At 32.5% G+C, this 23,118-nt stretch overlaps 2 protein-coding genes across 2 annotated transcripts; both read right to left on the bottom strand.

Moving 5' to 3' along the window:
• Positions 1–275: 275 nt before the first annotated feature.
• Positions 276–5,587, bottom strand: LOC11406652 (uncharacterized). The gene is made up of 5 exons (XM_003600670.4): positions 4,557–5,587; positions 3,006–3,064; positions 2,730–2,858; positions 1,231–1,366; positions 276–874 (listed from the first exon to the last, which is right to left on the bottom strand). Exons 1-5 carry the CDS (start codon positions 5,256–5,258, stop codon positions 539–541), a joined length of 1,362 nt encoding a protein of 453 aa, XP_003600718.2. The 5' UTR covers positions 5,259–5,587; the 3' UTR covers positions 276–538.
• A 5,439-nt stretch (positions 5,588–11,026) lies between these two features.
• Positions 11,027–15,205, bottom strand: LOC11411346 (glucan endo-1,3-beta-glucosidase 2). The gene is made up of 5 exons (XM_003600668.4): positions 15,096–15,205; positions 14,914–15,005; positions 12,262–13,515; positions 11,413–11,440; positions 11,027–11,315 (listed from the first exon to the last, which is right to left on the bottom strand). The coding sequence occupies exons 2-5, from the start codon at positions 14,972–14,974 to the stop codon at positions 11,183–11,185; spliced, it is 1,476 nt and encodes a 491-aa protein (XP_003600716.2). The 5' UTR covers positions 14,975–15,005; positions 15,096–15,205; the 3' UTR covers positions 11,027–11,182.
• Between the last annotated feature and the right edge of the window lie 7,913 nt (positions 15,206–23,118).

Here is a 23,118-nt window from a genome sequence, read left to right as displayed (position 1 = left end):
AATAACACATTATGGCCAAAATTTAAACACTGTTGCAGAGCTGATAGTTTATAGCAGGTTTTTACTTTACACGTTAATGATCAGCTGCATTCTTCAGAATGGTTTGGTGTTCCAAATAAGCTATAATTCAAGACTGCAATTGTTCTTCGGAATCCCCTTTATATATAGAATCCCTCAGTAGTATTAACTTCTTTTTCATATATACAAACTTTGTGAATCAGAAAATCATCTGCCATTCAAGGTAATGCCTTGCATTGATTAGTAACATCCACAACTGAAAATTAATTAGGTCCTTTCATAACATGAAAACAATTTATCAATTCATGTTAATTTCACAACTATACAACGAAAATAATATCACAACCGATCGGAATAGCACCTCTCCTAATTGTTTGTAGTTTTTCCCTCTCGAATGTTGTTTTTCAAACAAATGTACATCTTTTCACATCTAAATTTAAAATCTCAAGAATGCCTATAATGCCTATAAGACAAAAGAACCAAATACATCTATGTGTGTTGATATTTAAACCTAAACAAGTCAATGTTGGACATTTGTATCCTCTTCAATATGTTTATCTCCTTTTTCATTCTCCAAGAGCTTTTCAACAACTTCTTCCCAGTTTAATTTTCCACCACTTGGTTTCGATTCACTACTTGAGGCGGCTTCTTTGTCACCACTACTGCCGGATGCTGCCTCACCTTCATTATCTTCTGATGGTTCTTTCTCAACGGTGTCCACTGCATGAGGTACATTTAAGCTAACAGCCCTTTCTAAAGCATCTTTATGTTCTTTTTCTATCGTCTTCAATCTCTCAAATTTTTGTAACGTTGGTGGGACTGTCATGGTTTTGGAGCTGTCCTGATCCTTCATTAACTAAACGGGCACACGATGACAAATCAGAAATTCATCAAATGCGAAAAAAGGTTAATAAAGAGGATTCCAACAACAGTTTGATATATGAAACACTAATAGACATTGACACCGAACACAACACTGATATTGACACCCTAGAAACCAGTAAAAAAATTATAAGAATGGAAGTGATCGGATGTAACCATCTGTGCCAGTATCGTGTTGGTGTCGAACAATGAACACCTCCAATTTGAAGTGCCAGTGCTCCGAAATTTTGATTCATTGTTATTTTAAATAACAAGGAGTCTCCAACTTCAACGAACAATGTTGTTAAAATATAGCAAATAGTAAATATTTTTACAAGATAATTTACTTACTTGTAAGGCTTTCTCTGCCTCCCTTTCGATCCAAATAATTCCATGATCTGATGTTGAGTTGCAGGACAAGACGATATGCTCAAATCTTCCATCAACAGGAATAGCAGTCCTCACTTCAGGAGGATATCTCCCACATCTGTTGTGTTTCACCAAGCAGCAAGGAATGACAGCGGTATTAGCATTGCATATGTATGATTCCTCTGTCGCACTAAATGAACATTTCTAAGGCCATGTACGTAATATTGGATATTGTTCTTTTATGCGGTTCACAAAAGATGCTACAAATAGTGAAATATCGAGTTCTTTTTATTTAATACACTTGGAACTTGGAAGGAAAGGTAACATTATTCCCCAATCATATCAAGAAAGGTATAATTTCATGAACCATGCTTTCACCCAAACTATATTGAGCAAGTCATTTAGCACCAGAGTTATCCCGTGTAGGTTATGGCTCACAAAATAACAAGGTTCAGAAGCCTAAATGCATCATTGCAAGTCAGATCTCATCAAGAGCCTGAATTTTAATTACAAAAATGATAGGGTTTGATTTGAAAAAATTGGGATGGACTTGTAAATTTATTGGCTTTTACTAGCTTCTTTTTTTGCAAGTTGTCTGGTATATGTGGATTGGGTCCGGGTAAAACCATTACCCGCATTTTTTAACTGGTTTTGCAATTTACCCAACCCAAACCGTCAAATTGGGTCGATCCGGACCGGTTTGAATGGGTTTTCTGGTTTTACCCAACCCATGTACACCCCTAATGCCACATATAACTATTGGGGAAAACCGCACAAGCCAATGATTAACTCATCCACCCAAGGATCTTTGGTGAACAACTCTATTTAAGCTCTAAAACAACCTACTGCTTTACTTCTAGCTTCTCTGCTCTGATTCAAAAGGTTTTCGGGATGTTATTTTTGGAGTTCTGAATTCCAGAGCTTGTAAATTCCCCTTCCCAGATCCCACGGCAAAGAGAATAAAAAAATACAAAAATTTACGTGGTTCAGAACCTTTTACCTACATCCACGGAAATTCCTCAACAAATGTTTTTACAAGAAACAATCGTAACCCAACCCAATATGTGTATCACTCTAAAATACTCTCATTCAATAGTTACAAGAAATGATAACGCTCGCATCTCAAACATCAAATGATCACACACACACCACCACTCTCTACAACATGGTTTGTATCAACTATATGATCACCCAAAACATGGGATGCTTCAACTTTTCGCAAGTATTCCTACTTAAAGAATAGGACAGCAGCTTCCATTCATGAATATAACGAAGTGGACGTTAATTGTCCCACTCTTAAAGAGTCAAATACATTCATCCAACTCTTAGAATGTAACTCTAAATTTCTCCTAACTTGCATTTATTCCTAGGTTTCACATAAACGCAACTACAATTCACACAAGACCGAGTAAACAAGACAGTGCAAGTATCCCAAAATATTTGTTTTAGTATCAGAAAAAAAAATGTTTGCAAGTCAATACCTGCAAAATTTTCGTTCGACAATATGGTACATTCGTCCAGGTGCGTAAAGTCTCCTTGGATCTCTTAGTTTCCGATCCTCAGGTATGAAGGTGTCCCTCAAGCAAACCAAGAATAATAAGCAGGGCAAGCTGTTTAAATCATCAACACCTGGTTTAAGAGACCATTATCGCATTTTGCTATGCTCAATAGCAAACATAAGAAAATCAAGAATAAATTACACACACACTTAAGTTGAAGCCCAATGCCTTCATCACAAGAAGGGAAGCACTACTAACCAAAATATTGATTTGAATATATCTTCTAATGGCGTGGCCGTTCTTGGCAAGAAATCATCCTGCACCAATAAATAACCGAATAAAATTAATAAATGGACATTTTTTATCACTCCACATAAGATTGGTAATAATAACTACAAGCAGTTTGATGAGTCAAAAGACAGACTCCATCAAGTCATCTACATTCTTCCATAGACAAAAGAGATAGAATAAAAATGTCACAAACATCTATATACACATAAGTTTACACACAAACGGCTGCATAGTGTAACATACTGCAAAACCATTGGATCTAAGGGATCTCACTCTTAGACACAACAACTTTGCAGCGTTCTGCATGGTACAGCTCTTGCAGAGAATCCAAACCCATTGATACATGTATCAGTTCTACATTTGTATGTAGCTTCTTCTACCTTATTCGGATTCTCTCCAGCCCTTACATCTCCTCTAACAAAATCTAAGGCATTGAATTAATCTAGCAAATGAAAGCGTTAATCTTCCAGCTCCTAAATTAATCAACAATTATGATTTGCTATAAAGGCAATAGAGGTTGCAGAGAATCCAACTGCAGTAAGGGATTCAGATTCATTGCAGTAACATCACGCAGTAATCAATCTCAGACAATAATTTGAGATCAGAAGGCTTACATCACATTAGGAATTTATCATCAGATCACCTTTACCATTAATTTGAGATCTGACAACCAAGATCAATTACTGTATGACACAGTTACTGCGTGGAATCCAAATCCAAAATAATATGGTTGAGACTCTAGATTAGGATCGCCACCATACACCCAAAATGTAATAACTAAGTAAACTAAAATAAACTGAGTCAGACAACACAACAAAACATACAACCAACGATATCAATACTAGCTAAATGTCAAGTAGCATAGTAACAGTAATCAACAAGGGTCATGTTTGGATAAACAGATTAAGCACTTATAGCATAAACGCTTATCACATAACTACTTATGTATAAGCAATTTCTATACAACAACAAGAACCAAGCCGTATCCCACTAAGTGGGGTCAGCTACATGGATCAAATTACATCATAATGTTCTATCATAAACTATATTTGAATCCAACTCATTAATCTCTAAATCTTTCTTAATAGCTTTTCTAGCTCCTCTGCCTCCGGTGATCTGAGATCTGACTATCCTCCCTCTCATCTACTCTCCTAATTATGAAATCTATAGATCTTCTCTCTACATGCCCAAACCATCTAAAACCTATTTTCTACCATCTTTTTTACTATAAGCGTTACGACAACTCTCTCTCTAATGTTGTCATTTCTAATCATATCTCATCCAACCTTACAAGCAATTTCTATAGCAAAACATAAAATAAAATCAATTTGTTTTCAAATAAGCTATAAACCGTTTTCATAACCTATCTCGGAATCCTTATGTAAATAATCTGATGGACATGTCATAAATTGTTTTCATAAACTCTCTCAAACAATCTAATAACTGTTCATGCCAGTAAATAAACTCAAATAAGTCAAATCAATCGAGCTTAAACAGATTTCGAAGAAGCTAACTAACCTGCAACACAATGGAATGAATGACATGAGCATATTTAACAGCCAAATTAAGTGACATACACCTAGCAGGAGCAAGAGCATAACACCTAATCTTCTCTTTACCAATCCCACCCAATTGTTCCCTATGATTCACAACAAGAATACTCAACAAAGAAACAACACCAGAACCCAATGAATGTCCAGCAAAAACCATCCCATACTCTTCACCATTCTCCACCCACAACTTCTTCAACGTCTCAGATTCTCTATTCAACAACCAAACCGCAGATTTCAACAACCCATGATGAACATACCCACCATCAAATCTCTGCATCCCAAGTTTATTATCCAACAAAAGCTTATAATCACTTTCTTTAGCTAAATTCAAACCACGCACGGCCATTACAATCTCACGGTGATCGTGATCGACGTAGATTATATACGGCGGCGCGTGACCTTCAGTTTCTTCGTAAGTCACGCGCTTGATTACCCAATCGGGGTTTAAACGGTAGCCGTTAGCGGGTATGGCAAGTTTTGGGTTGCGGAGATCGGGTTCGTAGATTGCTAGGATGATACGGCAGACACGTGGCACTGGTTCGAATTCAACGGCAGTGGCCGGTGGCCATGTGGCACTGTCGTCGGCGCCGATGTATGTGCAGCGTTTCCAGAGCCAACGGGCACAGCCGAGGACTAGAACACACTCGGCTCCACATGCTACAGACATTATATCTTGAGTTGAAGTATCTTAGAGTCGTTTCTTAGGTCGGATACCGAGTTTATTAAAAAAAAAAAAAGTGGATGTTTGCTGGGGGAGTTGTTAATTGAAGGTGGATTTGGTTTAAGAGTGGTTTAGTTAAAGAGAAAGCTTAATGGAGGGTTTAAGTATATGCTAAATTGCTAAGGTGGTAATGTCTTGTGGGATGTGTTGTTTGAGCACATGGAATGAAAGATGGAAGATTCGGTTTGGAGCTAGGCAGCTAGCTGGAGGAGAGACAGTGAGAGGGTGATGTACATTGATTGTGACGTTTATCTGTGTGAGACACATTGTGATTTTTGGGTTTTTTTTATTTGATTGAGAAAGTAGTACTCGTGGATACTTTTTTTTTTTTTTTTTTGAGGAATAGTACTTGTGGGATACTTGTCTTCCATGTTCATGCTTCTTCTTTTTTGAATTTGATTTTGATTTTCCGGAAGAAAAAAAAAAGTTTATACAAAAAGATATAAACTATACCCCCAAAAAAATAGATATAAACTATACCACCGTTAAAAAAAAAAAAAAAAAAGAGAGATATAAACTATACTATAATTAAGAAAATACATTTTGAAATATTTTTTTGCATATATCAATGAAAAGTTAGGTAACTCAAATGATATAAAAGAATGGTTAAAGCGTTGAAGTTGAAAGTCTCACAAGAGAAAAAACTAACAAAATATATTTTTCATTTTGTCATTCAACAACAAAAAATGATAATGTTATGTTTTTTTTAGATAGACTTTTTTTTATTGATGAACAATACAAAGATTGATCTTAGAGTAAAAAAACTAAATTCAACTAACTTGAAAAATAAAATAAACATCGTAGTTCTTTTAAAAAAAAAATTTGTAGATTATTCTAAGAGTAAAAACAAAATAAACAATGCTACCATAACTTGTTTAAACACCAGAAGCATAATACCAAAGACCATACGTGCATGTTTATATATATTTTGCTTTTTTTTTTTCCTCTACAACTTACATGTATTTAGAAATACATATTTAAATTAAAGAACACCATTTTTTACATCAAAATTTAGATGTCAAAATATTATTTACATTATTAAAAAGTTAGGGTTGACTCAAGGGTAAGAGTAAGACCACTAAGATAAATTGTTTCTCAAAATAAAATATTGAGTAAAAAAAGTCATACTCTACTATTTTCATAAAATAAAATAACTTTTATTTGAAATAAATATTATTTCTACATAAATTAAATTGATTGAATTTATTATCAATTTAAAATGAAATATTAAATGAGAAGATTACATCAATTTAATAAATGATTTTGTTTTCTAAAGTATATAAAAAATTAAATTTAAACATTAATTAGTAGTTTTACTAAAATATTATGATTTATAAATAAAAAAATGCATCTTAAAATCCGTTTTAGTCTTTTCAATATATGTGTTTATGCCACCACATGTCAAAGGTATCCATGATTTCATAATTTTTATTTAGACATTTAGAGCAAGAAGGGAAATAATTGAAAGGAAAATAATTATATTATTAGCAGTTATTTTTGTTCTAATTAAACAAATTTTTATTTACAAGAGGATCTTTAAAAGTATGACAAACATAAGTCCAACAACCTTCTAATATTTGTAAACAAACCCAACCTAATCCTTGAACACAACTACTCTTAAATCAACATCAGAGTCATTCTTATAAATTCGGAGGCTCGACTTTGTAAGTGAAAAGAGGTCCGTAATAAATACAAGGTTCCGTATATATGTGATACACTCAAAGATGAAATCACTACCGTATACATGAGGAATCTCAAACCAGCCTCCAAAAAAACATCCACCTAACACCAAAAGCAAGATGACCTAATTCTAATAGGCCTAAAACAAGACAACAAAATACGGAAATCAAATCAAATCAAATCGGGGAATAAAAAAAAGGAAAGTCCAATCGAGTGATGATAAGGAAATTTATTTTTTTAGCAGGGTAGTACTACTGTGCTATAATTTTTTTTTACGCCCATACATTGGGAAGGTCCAGCTCTGAACTCTTTGCACACTCTAAGGCCCGGCCCTGATCAACGAGAAACTCCATTTCATGCTATCCACACTATCGAGCCAACTCTAAGTCTCATAATTTTGCTACAAAGGCAATGCGCACACCAACCATTTCAAAAAGAGTGATGATATATTCTAACACTCACAAGACTCTTCCACAATGTGCGACACTATTCCTTCTAAAAGCTTCATACGTATACGTATTTAAACGAACCCATCCTATGTCCGGATGTTGCCACCGAATTTTTTCCATTACCAATTCCCTGCCTGCTATCCATAACTTGCTGCTTATGGAATTCTGAGTTCTCATATATAATTGTGAACTCTTTTACTAATCTCTCTGTACATGGCTCGAAAGGCAACACAGTTCTTTTTATTTTAGTACAAAATAATTTATTTTTTATTCACCAAATAATATCAAACAGTTCATTTAAGATGTAAATCGAACCTTCACATGTATTAAAAACAATTCCTTCAAAAAAAAAATGTATTAAAAACAATTGTTCATTTTTTGTGTTGCTTTTATATTAATCAATGTTTTTTCATAGATTTTTTTTCTTCGTATGTTGCTCTTAAAAACAATTGTATTGAAGCCTAACGCAACAAAACCGTTAGTTGCCTTGTGTACAAGATTGAAAAGGCTATTAGCAACTAGGAGTGGGGAAAAAAAAAACTGAATTGAACAGATGAACCGAGCCGAAAAAAAAATCGAACATTTTTAACAGTTCGGTTCAGTTTAGTTCAAAATAGTTTGGTTCAGAACAGTTTAGTTTGGTTCAAAGCAGTTCAGTTCGGTTTTAAAACTTTTGAAATTCTATTTTGTTTGTTTTTTTTATATATATTTTTTTTCAATGGTACAAATAATAACAATCTGGCTCGGTTCGAAATACAAACAATTTGGTTGATTTGGTTATTTTGAATTTAGTAAACAGTTCAGTTTGGTTCGGTTCAGTTTTCATTTCAAACCAAACCATGCCCACCCATAAATTCGGTGTTTCTTAACGACAACATTGATGATACAATATGGTGCAACCAAAGAAAACTTGTGTCAATAGATACAAAGTCGTTGGTTTGCAAAGTCATGAAATTCATTTACGAGTTAAGAAATTTTTCTCTCTATTAATTGTTACTACAAATTCACATAAAACAATTGTCTCATTTTGTTTTGAGATAATTTTAAGGAGAAGTGTGGATTTATTCCAAGTTTATTGTATCGAATTTATTTTACTTAGTTAACTATGATATATGTTAGTTATGTGAAACCAAGAAAATCTCTAACATAAGTTTAGCGATGAAAGATCCTAGAAACACTTCTTTTGTATTAGACAATTTGATGCTTAGAGACTCTTCTTAATGTATTTAGATATCACAAAAGAGTCATATTAATAAAATTGAAAAGAAATTGACATTAAAGTTAATAAATTATGGGTCTTAGGCTAATCTTTTAATATAGACCAAATAACCATACAACAAATTTTTTATAAAGATGGAATCATATTACCATGTCATCTGATTTAACACGATTTAATCATGCGGTTCAAACAATGACTCTATGATTCAACCAATAACTTAGTGATAAGTATTTTAACCGAGTCAATATCCGATTTGGTTTTTAAAACTATACATTTTAATATGAAAGAAGTACAATTTTCAGAAATGTTTAAGAAATAGAGTAATTGATTTGATGACTCAAAACACACTGACCAGGAGAATACAGTTGTATGTGAACAATAGTCTGTTTACATATCTACTATAGTAGTATATCCATCATTCATTAGCTACTTTAGTAAGATAGACTGCTTCACCATGCCAATATACACTGCTTTCTCTATTCTCAAAAGACAAATACTTCTTCCATCTTAAAATAATTATTTAAAAAAAAAAATTGAATTTCATTCAATTTAACTACTCCCTCCGATCACATTTATAAACAAAAAATCATTTTTAAATTCATGAAATAATTAATATATCTAGTCACATTTATAGATCAAATACACTAGTTATTCATGAACCTAAAAAATTATGTTTTATTTATAAATGTGACCGAATGGAATACTTTACTAATTATAATTAATAAAAATATTTTAATAAATAATATTAATTTTACTATTAAAATCAATATAATTAACCATTTTCTTAAAAATCATATACATATACCTTAAACTATTTTAAAACAAAAAATAACAACTTTCTAAAAATATTAAAGAAATAGAGTAATTGATTATTGATTTGATCATACATAACATAACACTCACGTTTAACCTGGGAAAATAAACTTTCTTCCCATGATGGGAAACTTCACTTTTTACAGACACCAAACAGTTTTTCCAGTTGTGAAATAAATGGGATATGGATTCACCACTGTCAAGCTTCCCTAGAGTCATTACAGTTGTCTAAATCTCCACCGTTATATTTATCAAACGCTCCAAGTTTTATGTCTCAAAAGAAATTAAAAATAAAGTATCAATAAAGGAAGGCTTCCCAGACCGCAAGCAAGGTTGTGTGGGGATCGAGAAGGCGGCCACCTCTATGGTGGTAGCGCCACGGAACACCAGCGAGGACAGGCAGGGAGCTTCTGTGTTGATGGATTAAACAATTTATTTTATACTGTGACGTGAAGCTTGGGAATTGTACTAATGAAACAAATGGGTGGCACGGTGGTCATTCGACGGAGCGCCGCCGTCACGTTGCTGGAGCCCTGAATGAAGCTACTGTATTGTTGAGTTTAATCAATTGTTGCTGGAACCAAAAAGCAATACCAAATAAACTCAAATATATTATAAATACACACGTGAACAACATATCCCAAAAACCGGAAATTCAAAGAGAAAGACTTGTGTTTCATGTCTTTTGTGTTGCTTCTATAGATGAAGGAAATTCTTTGGTGTTAATTGCAGAGAAGTTAAATTCACATCAACGAGAGGCAACAATAGTTTTTCTTTTTCTTGTTTGATAAAAATAACTTGACGGAAGTTAAACAATGTCAAATAATAGGGGAGGTCAATGTTAAATAAGAAAATAGAGGGGGTGTCTGTGTCATTTAAAGAGACCTCAAGGGAGATGAATGTATTTTTCCCAAACCTCTTTAATTAGAATGTGGGAAGCTTATATATTTTCAGATTTGATGAAACCTTGTAAATAAAATAGAAGACTGAGTTGCAATATCTGCTCTCTTAAATTTGTGTAATGCAAAACCAATCCTTTGATAAAATTAGTGTGATTGAAAAAGCTTATAAAAAATCTTACAAGGTGTTCAAGATCAAACTGGTGGTATATTAACGTTAATATCTTTGTTATTTTAGTTTTGTTTGTGTTCATTGGGATTTTTATCATTAGAAGCTCTTGCAAAACTTATACACATATCAGATAACCTTCACGCCAAATTACTGGAGAATGGCAAGAAGAATGTTAGATAATGTTATAATTTCATTGATGACATGGCAGAGTACACTACGTTTGATTGTGTGAGCGGTTGAGATTTTTTTAAATGAAGTGACATTAGAATATTGTGAGGGTAGTCAATCTGAATCTCAAAAAGTTACTAGCAAGTAACCAACTTATGATCTCAACCGTTGAATAAATTAAATGATATATCTATGGCCCCATTTAAACATTCAACCCATAGAGTATGTCTTAATCCATCGATTTTCGAGAAAAAGAGACATTAGAAATTTGAAGTTTGCTAAAAGAGGTAAATAAAATCTAACAAAAAAACTAATAAGGTAATACCATCAATTCGACTTCAACTAAAGCAAATTAACCCCTTAAACCACAAATTAGTGTATAATAATAAATCATTACTTTCGACAATAATCTAAACCATTCCCCCACAATACCTAAAAGAGAATGCCTTGTCTAACCGACATGCATAAATTTATAGCAAAACCACTTCCGATATTAGAAGTCCTATCACAATTAGAAGGCTTCTAATTCTCAATTCACATCTAAGAAGAGTGCAGCCAGAAAAATGTGATGGTGCAGGAGCAGGGGCGTTAGAGAAGCCAAGGCTGCACATAACCACAAATCAAACGCTTGTAAGCGAAAATACTGGCACAAACACTCGTAATTATTAACAAAATGAAGCAATGAGAAAAATGTTTTTACCTTCCTGGAAATATACAAGAACCGTGACCTACAATCATTCAGAATATCCTTAGTCAGACTATGATACTAGAAATTATCAATAGGACTACAAAAAATTCAACGGTACATACAATCCAAATTCATATACATCATCAGTGTAAAAATTGTTGGCTTAAATGCTCTTTAATTGGTATCGTTTTGGTCCCTTAACTAAAAAAAAGATTGTTTGAGTATTTTAAGTTTTTTTTAGTCTCGTTTTGGTTCCTGTTAGGTTTAATAAAAAACATTAAGTGTGTAAAAAAACAAAAAAAAATTTGTAAGAAAAAAATCTCAGAGCCAATGACAAGGTGACACGTGTCCAGGAGAAAACTTTTGTTTTAAACCCTAACGGAAACCTAACAGAAAGGACCAAAATAAGACTAAAAAAAACTTAAAATACTCAAACAATCTTTTTTTTTAGTTAAGGGATGAAAGCGATACCAGCTAAATACTTAAAGAACCAAAAGAACATTTAAGCCAAGATTTTTTTACATTGTCAAGCAATCATAACTGATAAATCATTCAAATGATTGATTTTAATCGTTACCACTACTTTTAACGTCTAACATATAATTGATCGTAATTTATCGATACTGAAATTCATTTTATACCATAGTGTATCAAAATAAAACTATGTACTATGTAGGCAAAATTACACTTGCAATCCATTAAGTACGACAACGTATCCTTAAAAACACTAATGTGACTGAGTTAAACGAAAATTCTTAAAGTCATGCATGTTTTGAGACTTCAAGGACCAATACCGGAAAACGATCAATCTTAAATGACTGCTGGTAAAATTTTGGCCTATCAAAGGAAAAGGTGACTTACTTGGATCTGAAGTAGAGATAGTAGCCATGTCATTGAAGTTACATGATTCAGTAGACTTTCCCATCTTATGATAATAAGCATCAAAAGCATAATTAGCATGAGCAACAACATTATCAGGATCATAGCATGGTTTTCCCTGCAACAATGGAGAACAATCCACTTTTCCTGGTCCACAAGCCCAATCAATTCCAGCCTGCAACATCTTTGGATCAGCACCATCTTTAGCAACGCAATAAGTTTCACCTTTTGTATCATTTGCCAAAACTGCACCTGAACCTGTCAATTGCAAAACATAAACAGGCACACCATTTGAATCAAATAGTCCCCAATTTTTCTCTGACAATGCCCCTGGCTGTTTGTCCTCGTTGTAGAGCTCGTAGATATAAGTACTAACACCAATCCCGGGGAGCTTTGGAGTTCCGGTCTTATTCAACACATGCTTGATCAAATTGCTGTTGTAAGTATTTGCATTGGCAAGTGTTGCACCAGGTTCGTTAGAATCACCTTTTGAAGGCCAACCAGTTTCGGTCACCACCACGGGAATGTTGGTGTAATTCATATATGACATTGCAAAATACGCTGCATCGACAACAGCATCAAACACATTTGAGTAATGGAGAAGTGTGTTGGAATCAATGGATTCTTTGTTAGGTGGAATTGGTTTGAAGAGTGCATAATCCAAAGGGATCACACCATTTGATTCCATGTAGTCATGGTAAGGGTAAACATTAAGCATGAGATAAGATTGAGTGGATTGCAAGAAATCAAGCATTGGTTTCAAGACTTGATTCATTGATGTGTTAAAGAAGGCTTGTGAAGGTGGAAATGAATCAAGTATCATGGTAGAAGGAAGCGGCGTCGAAACTTTGATCTGACGATCAAGATTCGATGCAACAAGGGCTGAATGAATGTAGTTAAGAGCGTTGACTAAGACTTTTGCTACATTTGGGAGTGTGGTTAAAACCTCAGAACCAACACAAATTGCCGTGATATTTGTGGCTGGATAGTATGCCAACACATTGCGAGAAACCCAATTTGAAGCTGTGGAATTTGATTGACCAATTGCTAGAAGCTCTTCATTAGGGACAGAGATGACAACTTGAATTCCTGATTTTGATAGTGCTGTTAGCATAGCTTGGTCTGCATTGTACAATCGAATATGTCGAATTTGCTGAGCTTTAAGCAGTGCTACTACTTGGGTAGGGTGAGGCATGTCTGAGAGATCGGTGCCAATGTTCACCCCAATAAATGGTTCTGCAATGCAAGGAACAAACAAACGATTCATTAAACTTTTGAGTTTATTATTCAAATACAGCCAAGTTTTAGGTAAAATATAAGGTAACGAGGAAACAATTATTTTGATCCCCAAATGTGTGAGACACTTAATGTAGGGAAATTTTTAAAATTTCCTAAGCGCGTCTCATGTTAGTAATTTTATGGATCAAATTGACGAACGGAAGATACATTTGAGGACCAAACTAACTATAAAAGACGCATTTAAGTACCAAAGTGACCAACGAAAGATGCATTTATGTATGTTTTGTTAATTTTGATATATATATATATATATATATATATATATATATATATATATATTCGTAGATTATTGCAACAGCAACTTACACATTTAAGAAAAAAAATGATTGTTTACTCATAATGTAATTGATTGTGTTGTCTTAAAATATGCTTCTTTGCTTGTGCAAAATGTGAGTATTTGAAAAATATGGTTGAAGATTATAACAGTGACCTGCAAAAATTTATCAAGAAATAGACAGGTTCCTCAAAAAGTAAGCTTTTCTGAAAATGTCTTCAACATGTAAAAAAGAAAATAAATGACTCAAACCACCCTTTCATATTTAATAGATCTAAATACTGCAGTGGACCTTAGTGCTATTCAAGAAAATCAATCAATGAAAGCCTATCTACCCCATCTTCATTTCACTTTACTTCAAACTCATTAGTTTTTTTTTTCTTCTGTTTATTGTACTTTTGGCTGCAAGTATCACAGTTGTGCGATTTTGGCTCCCATTTTTTTGAGCGATTTTAGTCCTTGTATTTTTTCCCGTTGTAATTTTGTAGTCCCCTGCCAATTTCCTCCAAAATTTACACAGAGATGGTATCATTTATTGACGTGATACTCAACTTTCACAGTCATGACTTTTCCTTAAAAATAAGGTAAAAAACACCAAAAATCACCCGTGAAAGCTAAATCCTTGATTAGGGTTTCAAACTTTTGACATTTTTAACTCGATAGAAAAGCCGTTAGGGTATCACTTCAATTAACGATGTCACCTGAGCATAAATTTGGGGCAAATTGAAAGAGATATGAATCACAAAGAGAAAAACATAAGGGTCAAAATCCTTCAAAAAAGGTGGGGGCTAAAATCACACAATCACGATACTTGAGGGGCCAAAAATGCAATTAACCTTTTTAATTGAAATCTCTTTCAGTCAAAATAAGCAACATGCAAAGAAACATATACATGCTTTCTAACAAAAGGGGAAAAGTGACAACACGTCAAAAGCTTAATCCATTATTCAAACACCAAAACATAACAAGGTTTATTAATCTCTTGACAAAAAACTCATCAACAAAAAAAAACAGCAACAAAGAATAACATACATGGAACTAAAAGTTGTTAATTAACTAACCTTCATCAGCCACAACAGTAGATACTGCAAAAAGAAGCACAAGAAGAAAATGCATAACCATGGTTAAAAACTTCAAATCTTTCTAAAAAAACCTGGTGAAAACACAAGACAAAAAATGTGGTTAGAAAAGTTGTCAGAAAAAATGAAAGGGTTAAGGAAGCGTCAATGTCTTAAATTTTCACCTGAACTAAGTAGAAGAAGAAGAAGTAGCAGAAAACCAAGAGAATGGAATAATATATGCATGTGCATCATTTACTATATAGAAAATAACGGAATCAATAAATATAAAATGTACATATTATGTTATTTACGGATACAACTGATTTCCACAGAAATTATTATCGTTTCTTTATTTATATGTATATTTCTACTTTCTATGAATCCTTCTATTCCTTTTTTATTGTCGAATTTTTAGGAAAATTTATTTCTATTTATCTATTGTTTCACGATTTAAGATTACATTAATTAATATTTTGTTTTTGTTAGTCAATGAAAAGAGAGTAAATGAGTGACAATATAATTTTTAGTTACAAGTGAGTGTAAGAATATACTCTATTAACTAAGTTGTTTGGATTTTAATGGAAATGAACTCTTTATCTGAAGAATATTAGATTTGATTTTTAAGAAAACAACGTTTAGTCAGTGCGCATGCTTTTACGTATGAGTTGGATTAGTGATCCACCATTGCGAAAGTAAAAAACAAAGTAAAAATATATTTAGTCCACAATAATATCTTTAATAGTTGTTTATTAATCAATTATTTTTGAAAGGAACAAATAACATTTTTGAAAGGAACAAATAACTTTTGTTGGACATTTCATTTTACGTGTACAAATTACTGTTCAAATAACTTTGATTTTTTTATTGGACTTATTTTTTACTGGATTTAAAGAGTGTCTTATTATAGCTGATTTATTACTTTTTTTTATTTAATATACCGAGATAAAGATTGTGAGGGACCAATGAAAGGTTTGACTGTTTTGAAACAAGGGAAAGGAACGGTCCCTGGTGGGACCTTCTACAATGGATGACAAAAAAGTAACGATACTGCCAGGACCAGGAGCAAACAACAACGGTCAAATTTGAGCATATATTAATATTTGAGTAAATACACGGTTACCTCTGAAATTCTAAATTTCGTCAATTACCTTTTTGAAATTAACAAAATTTCAATTACCTTTTTGAAATTGTACAACGTTAATCAATTTACCCATTCCGTTAAATTCTTCTATTAATCAACATGACGTTTTGCAAATACTTCTCTGAAGTTTTGCACTTATGTGCAAAATGTCCGTGAACTTGAAAATTTATATTTTTATTTTCTTCTTATCGTTGTCTCAAAAGATATTAAAGACAAGAGGACTGCTAGCAACACTCACTTTTCAACACCTGCTCTTTTATTGGATAAAATCAATGTATGTCCTTTCACTTTATGTGAGTTCAATTTTCAAAGTGTAGACCCACAATGATTTAAATCAATAAGAGAGTGAGTGTTATAGAGAGTGTTCAAAAGAGAATTTTACTAGCATTACTCTAAAGGCAACCCTTACCAGTTAACTTTAATACTTTAAGCTCTACAATCTTGGCTTTTTATTATTTTTTTTGAAAAAACCCATGTATTTTATTACTCCTTCCGTCCCATAATACATGACACAGTTGACTCTATTATGTATACTAATGCATAATTTTGAGCTTAAATATCTTGAATAATATATTAAAAGAAATTATGAAAATTTGATATTTTGAAAATATTTATCGAGACGAATCTAACGACATCTTACATGATATTATTTATTTTTTGTATATCAGTAAAAAAAATATGGTCAAAGTAAGTTAGGTCAAAATTGTATATTTTGAAATGGGTGCAACGGAGGAATAACAAACTATTCAACCTAGAAGGGGTACCATGAATAAGAACATGAGTACAAACCAGAACAACAAAATAAACAACTTATCTTGGCTTATTTAATTATGCAAATGATCGATCCGCTGGTTATTTCTATAATCCCATTAATCATCTGTTTTGTACTCATCTTGCTAACATTGTATGCTATGTTCCTTTGTTTTGTCTTCTATAAACTTCCTCTGTTTCTTTTGTTTTATAATTTTCTTTTGAAGAAAAAAAAAATGGATGGGAAATTCACCATGTGCTTCATGCAAGCTTATGAGACGCAGATGGAAAAAAAGATTGCACCTTTGCCTCCTTATTTATTTTGATGATTAACGGGATTATAAAATCAACTAGCGGTTCAATCATTTGCATAATCAAATAAGTTAAGATTAGTTGTTTAGTTTGTTGTTCATATTTGTACTAATGTTTTTATTCATGGTACACCTTGTAATACCTTGTAATAAAATACATGGTACTCATGTTTGCCTTAATATCTTTTGAGACAAGGATAAGAAAAAAAATAGGCTTAAATGCTCTTTTGATCATTTAAGTATTTAGTTGGTATCGCTTTAGTCTCTTAACTAAAAAAAAGATTGTTTAAGTACTTTAAGTTTTTTTTTAATCTCGTTTTGATCCTTTATGTTAGGGTTAAAAAAAAAGTTAACTCCTGAACACGTGTCACCTTATCATTGACTCTGAGATTTTTTTTTACAAAAAAAAATAATATATATTTTTAAAAACAAAAATTCCACAACCAATGACAAAGTGACACGTGTCACCTAAAAAATTATATATATTAAAAAAATTGTAAAAAAAGTATATTATTAATGTTTTTTATATATTAAATTTTATTTTATTTTTTATAAAAAAAAATCTATGAGCCAATGACAAGGTGACACGTGTCCACACTTAACGTTTTTTATTAAACCTAACAGAAGGGACCAAAACGAGACTAAAAAAAAAACTTAAAGTACTCAAACAACTTTTTTTTTAGTTAAGGGACCAAAGCGATACCAATTAAATACTTAAGGGAGCAAAAATGCATTTAAGCCAAAAAAATATATAAATTTTCAAGTTCGGGAGCATTTTGCAAATAAGTGCAAAACTTCAGGGGAATAGTTGCAAAACATCGTGTTGCTAACAGAAGAATTTGACGGAGGGGGTAAATTGATTAACGTGTGCACTTTCATCGGCGATAATTGAAGTTTTGTTAATTTCAATAAGGTAATTGACGAAACTTACAATTTCAGGAGGGTAATTGCCTATTTACTCATTAATATTTTTTTCTTTCTTGTAATTATAAATTTAAGTTTGATTTTTCAGGAAATTACAATCATCTCTCTTTAAGTTATATTAAAATGACACTCACACCCCCTTTCTAATTTTAAAATAAACACTAACCTTATATAGGTTTTTATCAAATAGACAAACCCCCTTTTTCATTAGAGCACTGCTAAAGTGCACGACCATATATTGGCACGACATTTTTGTCAAAAAAATATATATATTGGCACGACATTGCACGATTGTGTGCGTGGCTTCACTTAATTTGTTTAAATCAATTTTTAATTAAAATGATTTTTTAAAATTGAAGAGTGTATTGCAGAATACACTGGTGTGTGTATTGCTCGACAGCAAGTGTCGTGCGGCTAAGCATTTTCCTTTTCATTAACACTCTTAAATTGTTATCACCTCATATGTTACATGATCAGATTATCAAATTCACACCACTTTTCATATCTTCATTGAAATATAGTAATCGACTCAATAATTGATAAAAGATCTTATAACTAAGGACAAAGGTAATATGATTTAAAACATAATTAAACAATCACTAACTTTTTGCATATCTAGCATGATTCTCACATGCTTATCTTGCCATTCAGGATCAAATGTAATGGCATCACCTAACAACGGGTAAAGATCCTCTTCATTTAGCATAATAAATGGAGTATGCAGTTTGGAGAGAGATAGACACATAAAATAGATAGTAAGTCTTACTATTAAGTGGGTCTCACCATCATTAATTACTTTTTAGTTTTTCGAATTTTTTTGTGTCTTTATCTCTCTAAATGGATGAAATGGAGAGAATAATAAATGGAGATGATCTTAACTCCCTAACAATGAGAGGAAAAACATTCACGAGTCCTTGCACTGAACTTCAACAACATCAAAGGCAACTGAAAACATGCTTTTGTTTCCACCAACTGCCATAACCGATAGGAATACTCCTAAATATGGTCCTTTTAGAGGACATCCACCAATGTCAAACTAAGGTCTGCAACCCTTCACAAATCCATTTTTCATTGCATTCAAGCAAACAAAAAACCTTTTAAATATAGGGTTTTGGTTGATTCTCGATTCCAACTCAGGCTTTTATAATATAGCCAGTATTTGTCTCCAAAGCAAGGGTAGCCCAAGATGACAAGTCATTGCATGAAAGTGCATGAAACTCTTTATCATTATCACTAAGCTCATCAATATTAATCTCATTATCACTTTTTTCTTCATTATGTAACTAGAACCTGATTAACAACTTCAACACCCTCATGATTAAGCAATGTTGCATACACATCATATAAAGCTTGAACATCTCACGAACATGAGAATCAGTTTTGATGGGATGACAAAAAGAAATAGCAAAAGACAACAAAGAACACATCTTGTCATCAACCAAATCTAAATAAAGTATCAATCAAGATCAACGTTCCATAAAGGTATACTTCTTTCTTCACCAAAATGAACCAACAAAGAACACATCCTGTGTTAATTAGGTGAACCTAATTGAGTAAAAACATCAATTCAAAACCTAATAGAATACAAATAAATTGTGAATGAAAAATAAGTATAAAAACACCACATTATATAGATAAGAATTTCATAACAATACTATAAAAAATCAACTCACAACCTAAGATAATGAAAAGAATTTGTGAATATATATATAATTACACACGCACACACACACACCTTAGTATGAGAACTATGGTGCGCGATAACGAAACAATGATAACAACGACGATCAACAACACGAACAATAAGAGTGATGAACGATCACAACACAATAGGAAGAACGATGTGACAATAACCATTGAGAACGACAGAGACAAAAATATAGAGAATGCATGTCGACATGAACAATGGTTGGTGTTGATTCAAGTTAATGATCGAAGATGGCAACAACAAGTTAGGTTGAAGATGAGTGACTATGGAGAGAAGACAAAAGGTTTCTATTAGAATAGCATGATTTTTGGCCGTGTTTTGAGAGAGAGAGGGCACAAACATGTGCGTTTGATTTGCTAAAAAATAAAGGACAGGACAGAACAACTCTAGTTGTCCAGTGTTTGATTTGTAAAACTGTTTCAGGTACAGGACAAACTGGAGGCAAGTGACAGGACAAAAACTCATATTTTTGTCCCTCACCAAACCACAACACAACTTTTTGTCCCACGTACAAGTTGTCTAAAATACCAAAATAGCATTTTGTCCTTCAAAAATCGTATAAAATAAAAAATTACTCAATGCAATAAAAAATTTGTTCTGTACTGTTCTGCCTTATGTTGTACTGTTCTATCTTGTACTGTTCTGTCCAGTACTTGCTGTTTTGCAAACCAAACACACTGATATGACCTAATGATACATTTTGTATTCTAAGAGATTAAATACACACAATTTCCAAAACAAAATTTCTTCTTTAGACTTTTTAACAAATACTCTAAAGACACTTGTTAACATTTCTCAATAATTATACACCGTCATAATATACTAATTAAACTTTAAATTAAAAACGGATTGACAAATTTTTTTCTCATACAATTCGAATTTCCTCCGCACACTACTGCATACACTAATCTATCAATTTGGGTTTCTACAATTTTTTTTTCCTTCTGAAGAAGGTCTCTACGGACTTTTGATTATCCGTTTGATTTCATTTCTTTTTTTATTAGCTAACTAATTTTGGATTTTTTCCGACCAAAAAATATTAATCTAGAATTTTTTGTCTTAAAAGTTTTAGATTTCTTCTTGTTTAGCCCTTCTTTGTCATGATAAAATATATAATATTATTTTCATAATAAAAAATTAAAATCTAGTATATTTAATTATTTTTTATTTTCAAATCGACAATGCTTAATATTCCAAGATATATATTAACTCAAAATGGTATTCAGACGATAGGTATACATTGAACGTACAAGTTTAATAGTTTTTTGAGCTGTATACTAACGAACTCATAATTGAGGGTGTGAAAAGTAACTCTAAAATCACCAATTCACTACTTGCCCAAGCAAACAAAACCTATTACTCCCAGTTGCAGTATTTATAGCCCAACTGAAAAACCACTATCCAAATGAAATAAGTTTTTCTTTTGACAAAAAATGAGACTATTACTTTTCTCACCTATCGATTTCTCACGCGTTCTATTTTTTTCGAAAAATACTATTTGTTCGGATTATATAATCCAAAATAAATTGTTACGTATTTTCGGATTATATAATCCGGAATATGTTTTGCTCAGACCTTTAAAGAAACAGTGATTTATATTACTTCAATGACATAATTATAAATGGCAAAAACATAAAATAAATGTAATTATAAACAAAATGAAAAGGACAAAGATGATACAAATTCTCATTTTATTAATATATCAATACATTGACAATAAAGTTGAAACTTAAAGCTTACTACATAAAATATTCAAACACCTAATGTGGTGCAAGAAGATGGGGGAGATGGACCTCCGACAGGGGGTAAGGTTTGTTTCCTTAATAGGGTGAAAGAGACCTCGATGGTCAACCTCGCACCCAGACAGATGACGCTTTTAGAGTAGTCTTTTTGTGTGAAAGACCAACGATAGAAACACATTGTTGTAGAAGAAAGAAGGAGGAGAAAGTGTGAGATGATGGGATGAGAAATTGTAAAGGTTTAAAGGGTGTTTATGAGGGAAATTTGTGAAGAATGAGTTACATAGAGTGTAACGATTGTTAATTATGGGTCAAAAAATGTATTCAAAGAACCGGACCATCCATTTATGCTAGTAAAACCCTTTGAAAAACGTGTTCCATGAGTTACACTTGCTGAGCAAGTAACTGTCCAACACTTTGAGTTGATTCCGATAATATAATTCAAAAATGTTCCAGATAATTTCAAATTATAAACCAAAATGCTTCATTAATGAGTAAAACTTCACTTTGTAGGGTGATAGATATTTCAGATTAAAGAATCTAAAATTATTATGTAAAACAAGTAATAAAATAAAACATAACAAAAACTCTGAGCTACAACCTTCCAACACTCTGAGTTGTTTGTAATGCGTTTCGCCTTAGGTTTGAACGATTTATAGGGTGCAAGTCAGGTTTAGATTATATAATCCAAACCAGTTCAGCACAAGGTTTTTGTGTGGTCCACATTGCTCCGACAATTCATGTGGTCTACGACGCACATAAACTTCTATAAATTACTGTGCTCGGTTCATTTGCCATAAAGCACAACAAAAAAACTGAAAAATCTTCCGAAAGATATGAACACCAAGATGTTGCTACGAACCAGATCTTGCTGCCCTGACAATATAAATATGTCAGTTGGCAAGACAACATAATCTAACTTAAAACAATCATCTTGAAACACCTTCCCTTTCATCATTATGTTGCAGATCTGATTACGAAAAGGTTCTTGTAAACTTGATCTAGTTGACCTACCGATCGAAATATGTCAGTTGACAGGCTAACTGGATCAAGTACAAAAACGCCTCTTCTAACACCTTCACGGAAGTTTTATTACCTATGTTATTATGTTGTTTTATGCCATTTAATTATGTTTTGTATCTTTTTTTTTCTATGTCATTTGCAGTGAAAACCCTGCAAACATCAAACTTAAACACAATCTAGGGCTGTTTGGATTATACAATCCGAAAGTGTTTAGATATTTTCGGATTATATAATCTAAAACCTCCTAGACTGTGTGAAGTGTGGCGTTTCACCCAAGGTTTGGATGATTTGTGGTGTGTTTAATGCATTTTCGGTCGGTTGGAACATTGTAAATGTTTCCTTTTACTGTAGTTACAATCTAGGATAGGTTTATACCTATAAGTACCCTTGCATGCTTCAACAAATTCATTAATTCTCCATTTATCATCCTTTCTTACCTTTCCTTCCCTTTTTTTAGTTATATAGGAGTATTTATGATATCATGGTCATTGCTGACCGCTCATACAATCCCTGCAATTGCTTTGTAGTTTATGCTGAAATTGTACGACGGTCAGCAAAGACCTTTGATATCAAATATGACACAATTTATTTATATTTTACTTTTCTCCA

Source organism: Medicago truncatula, chromosome 3, assembly GCF_003473485.1.
Source record: "Medicago truncatula cultivar Jemalong A17 chromosome 3, MtrunA17r5.0-ANR, whole genome shotgun sequence".
NCBI lineage: Eukaryota > Viridiplantae > Streptophyta > Magnoliopsida > Fabales > Fabaceae > Medicago > Medicago truncatula.
The sequence above is the reverse complement of the archived record's forward strand: the minus strand, read 5'-3'. Positions and strand labels throughout refer to the sequence as shown.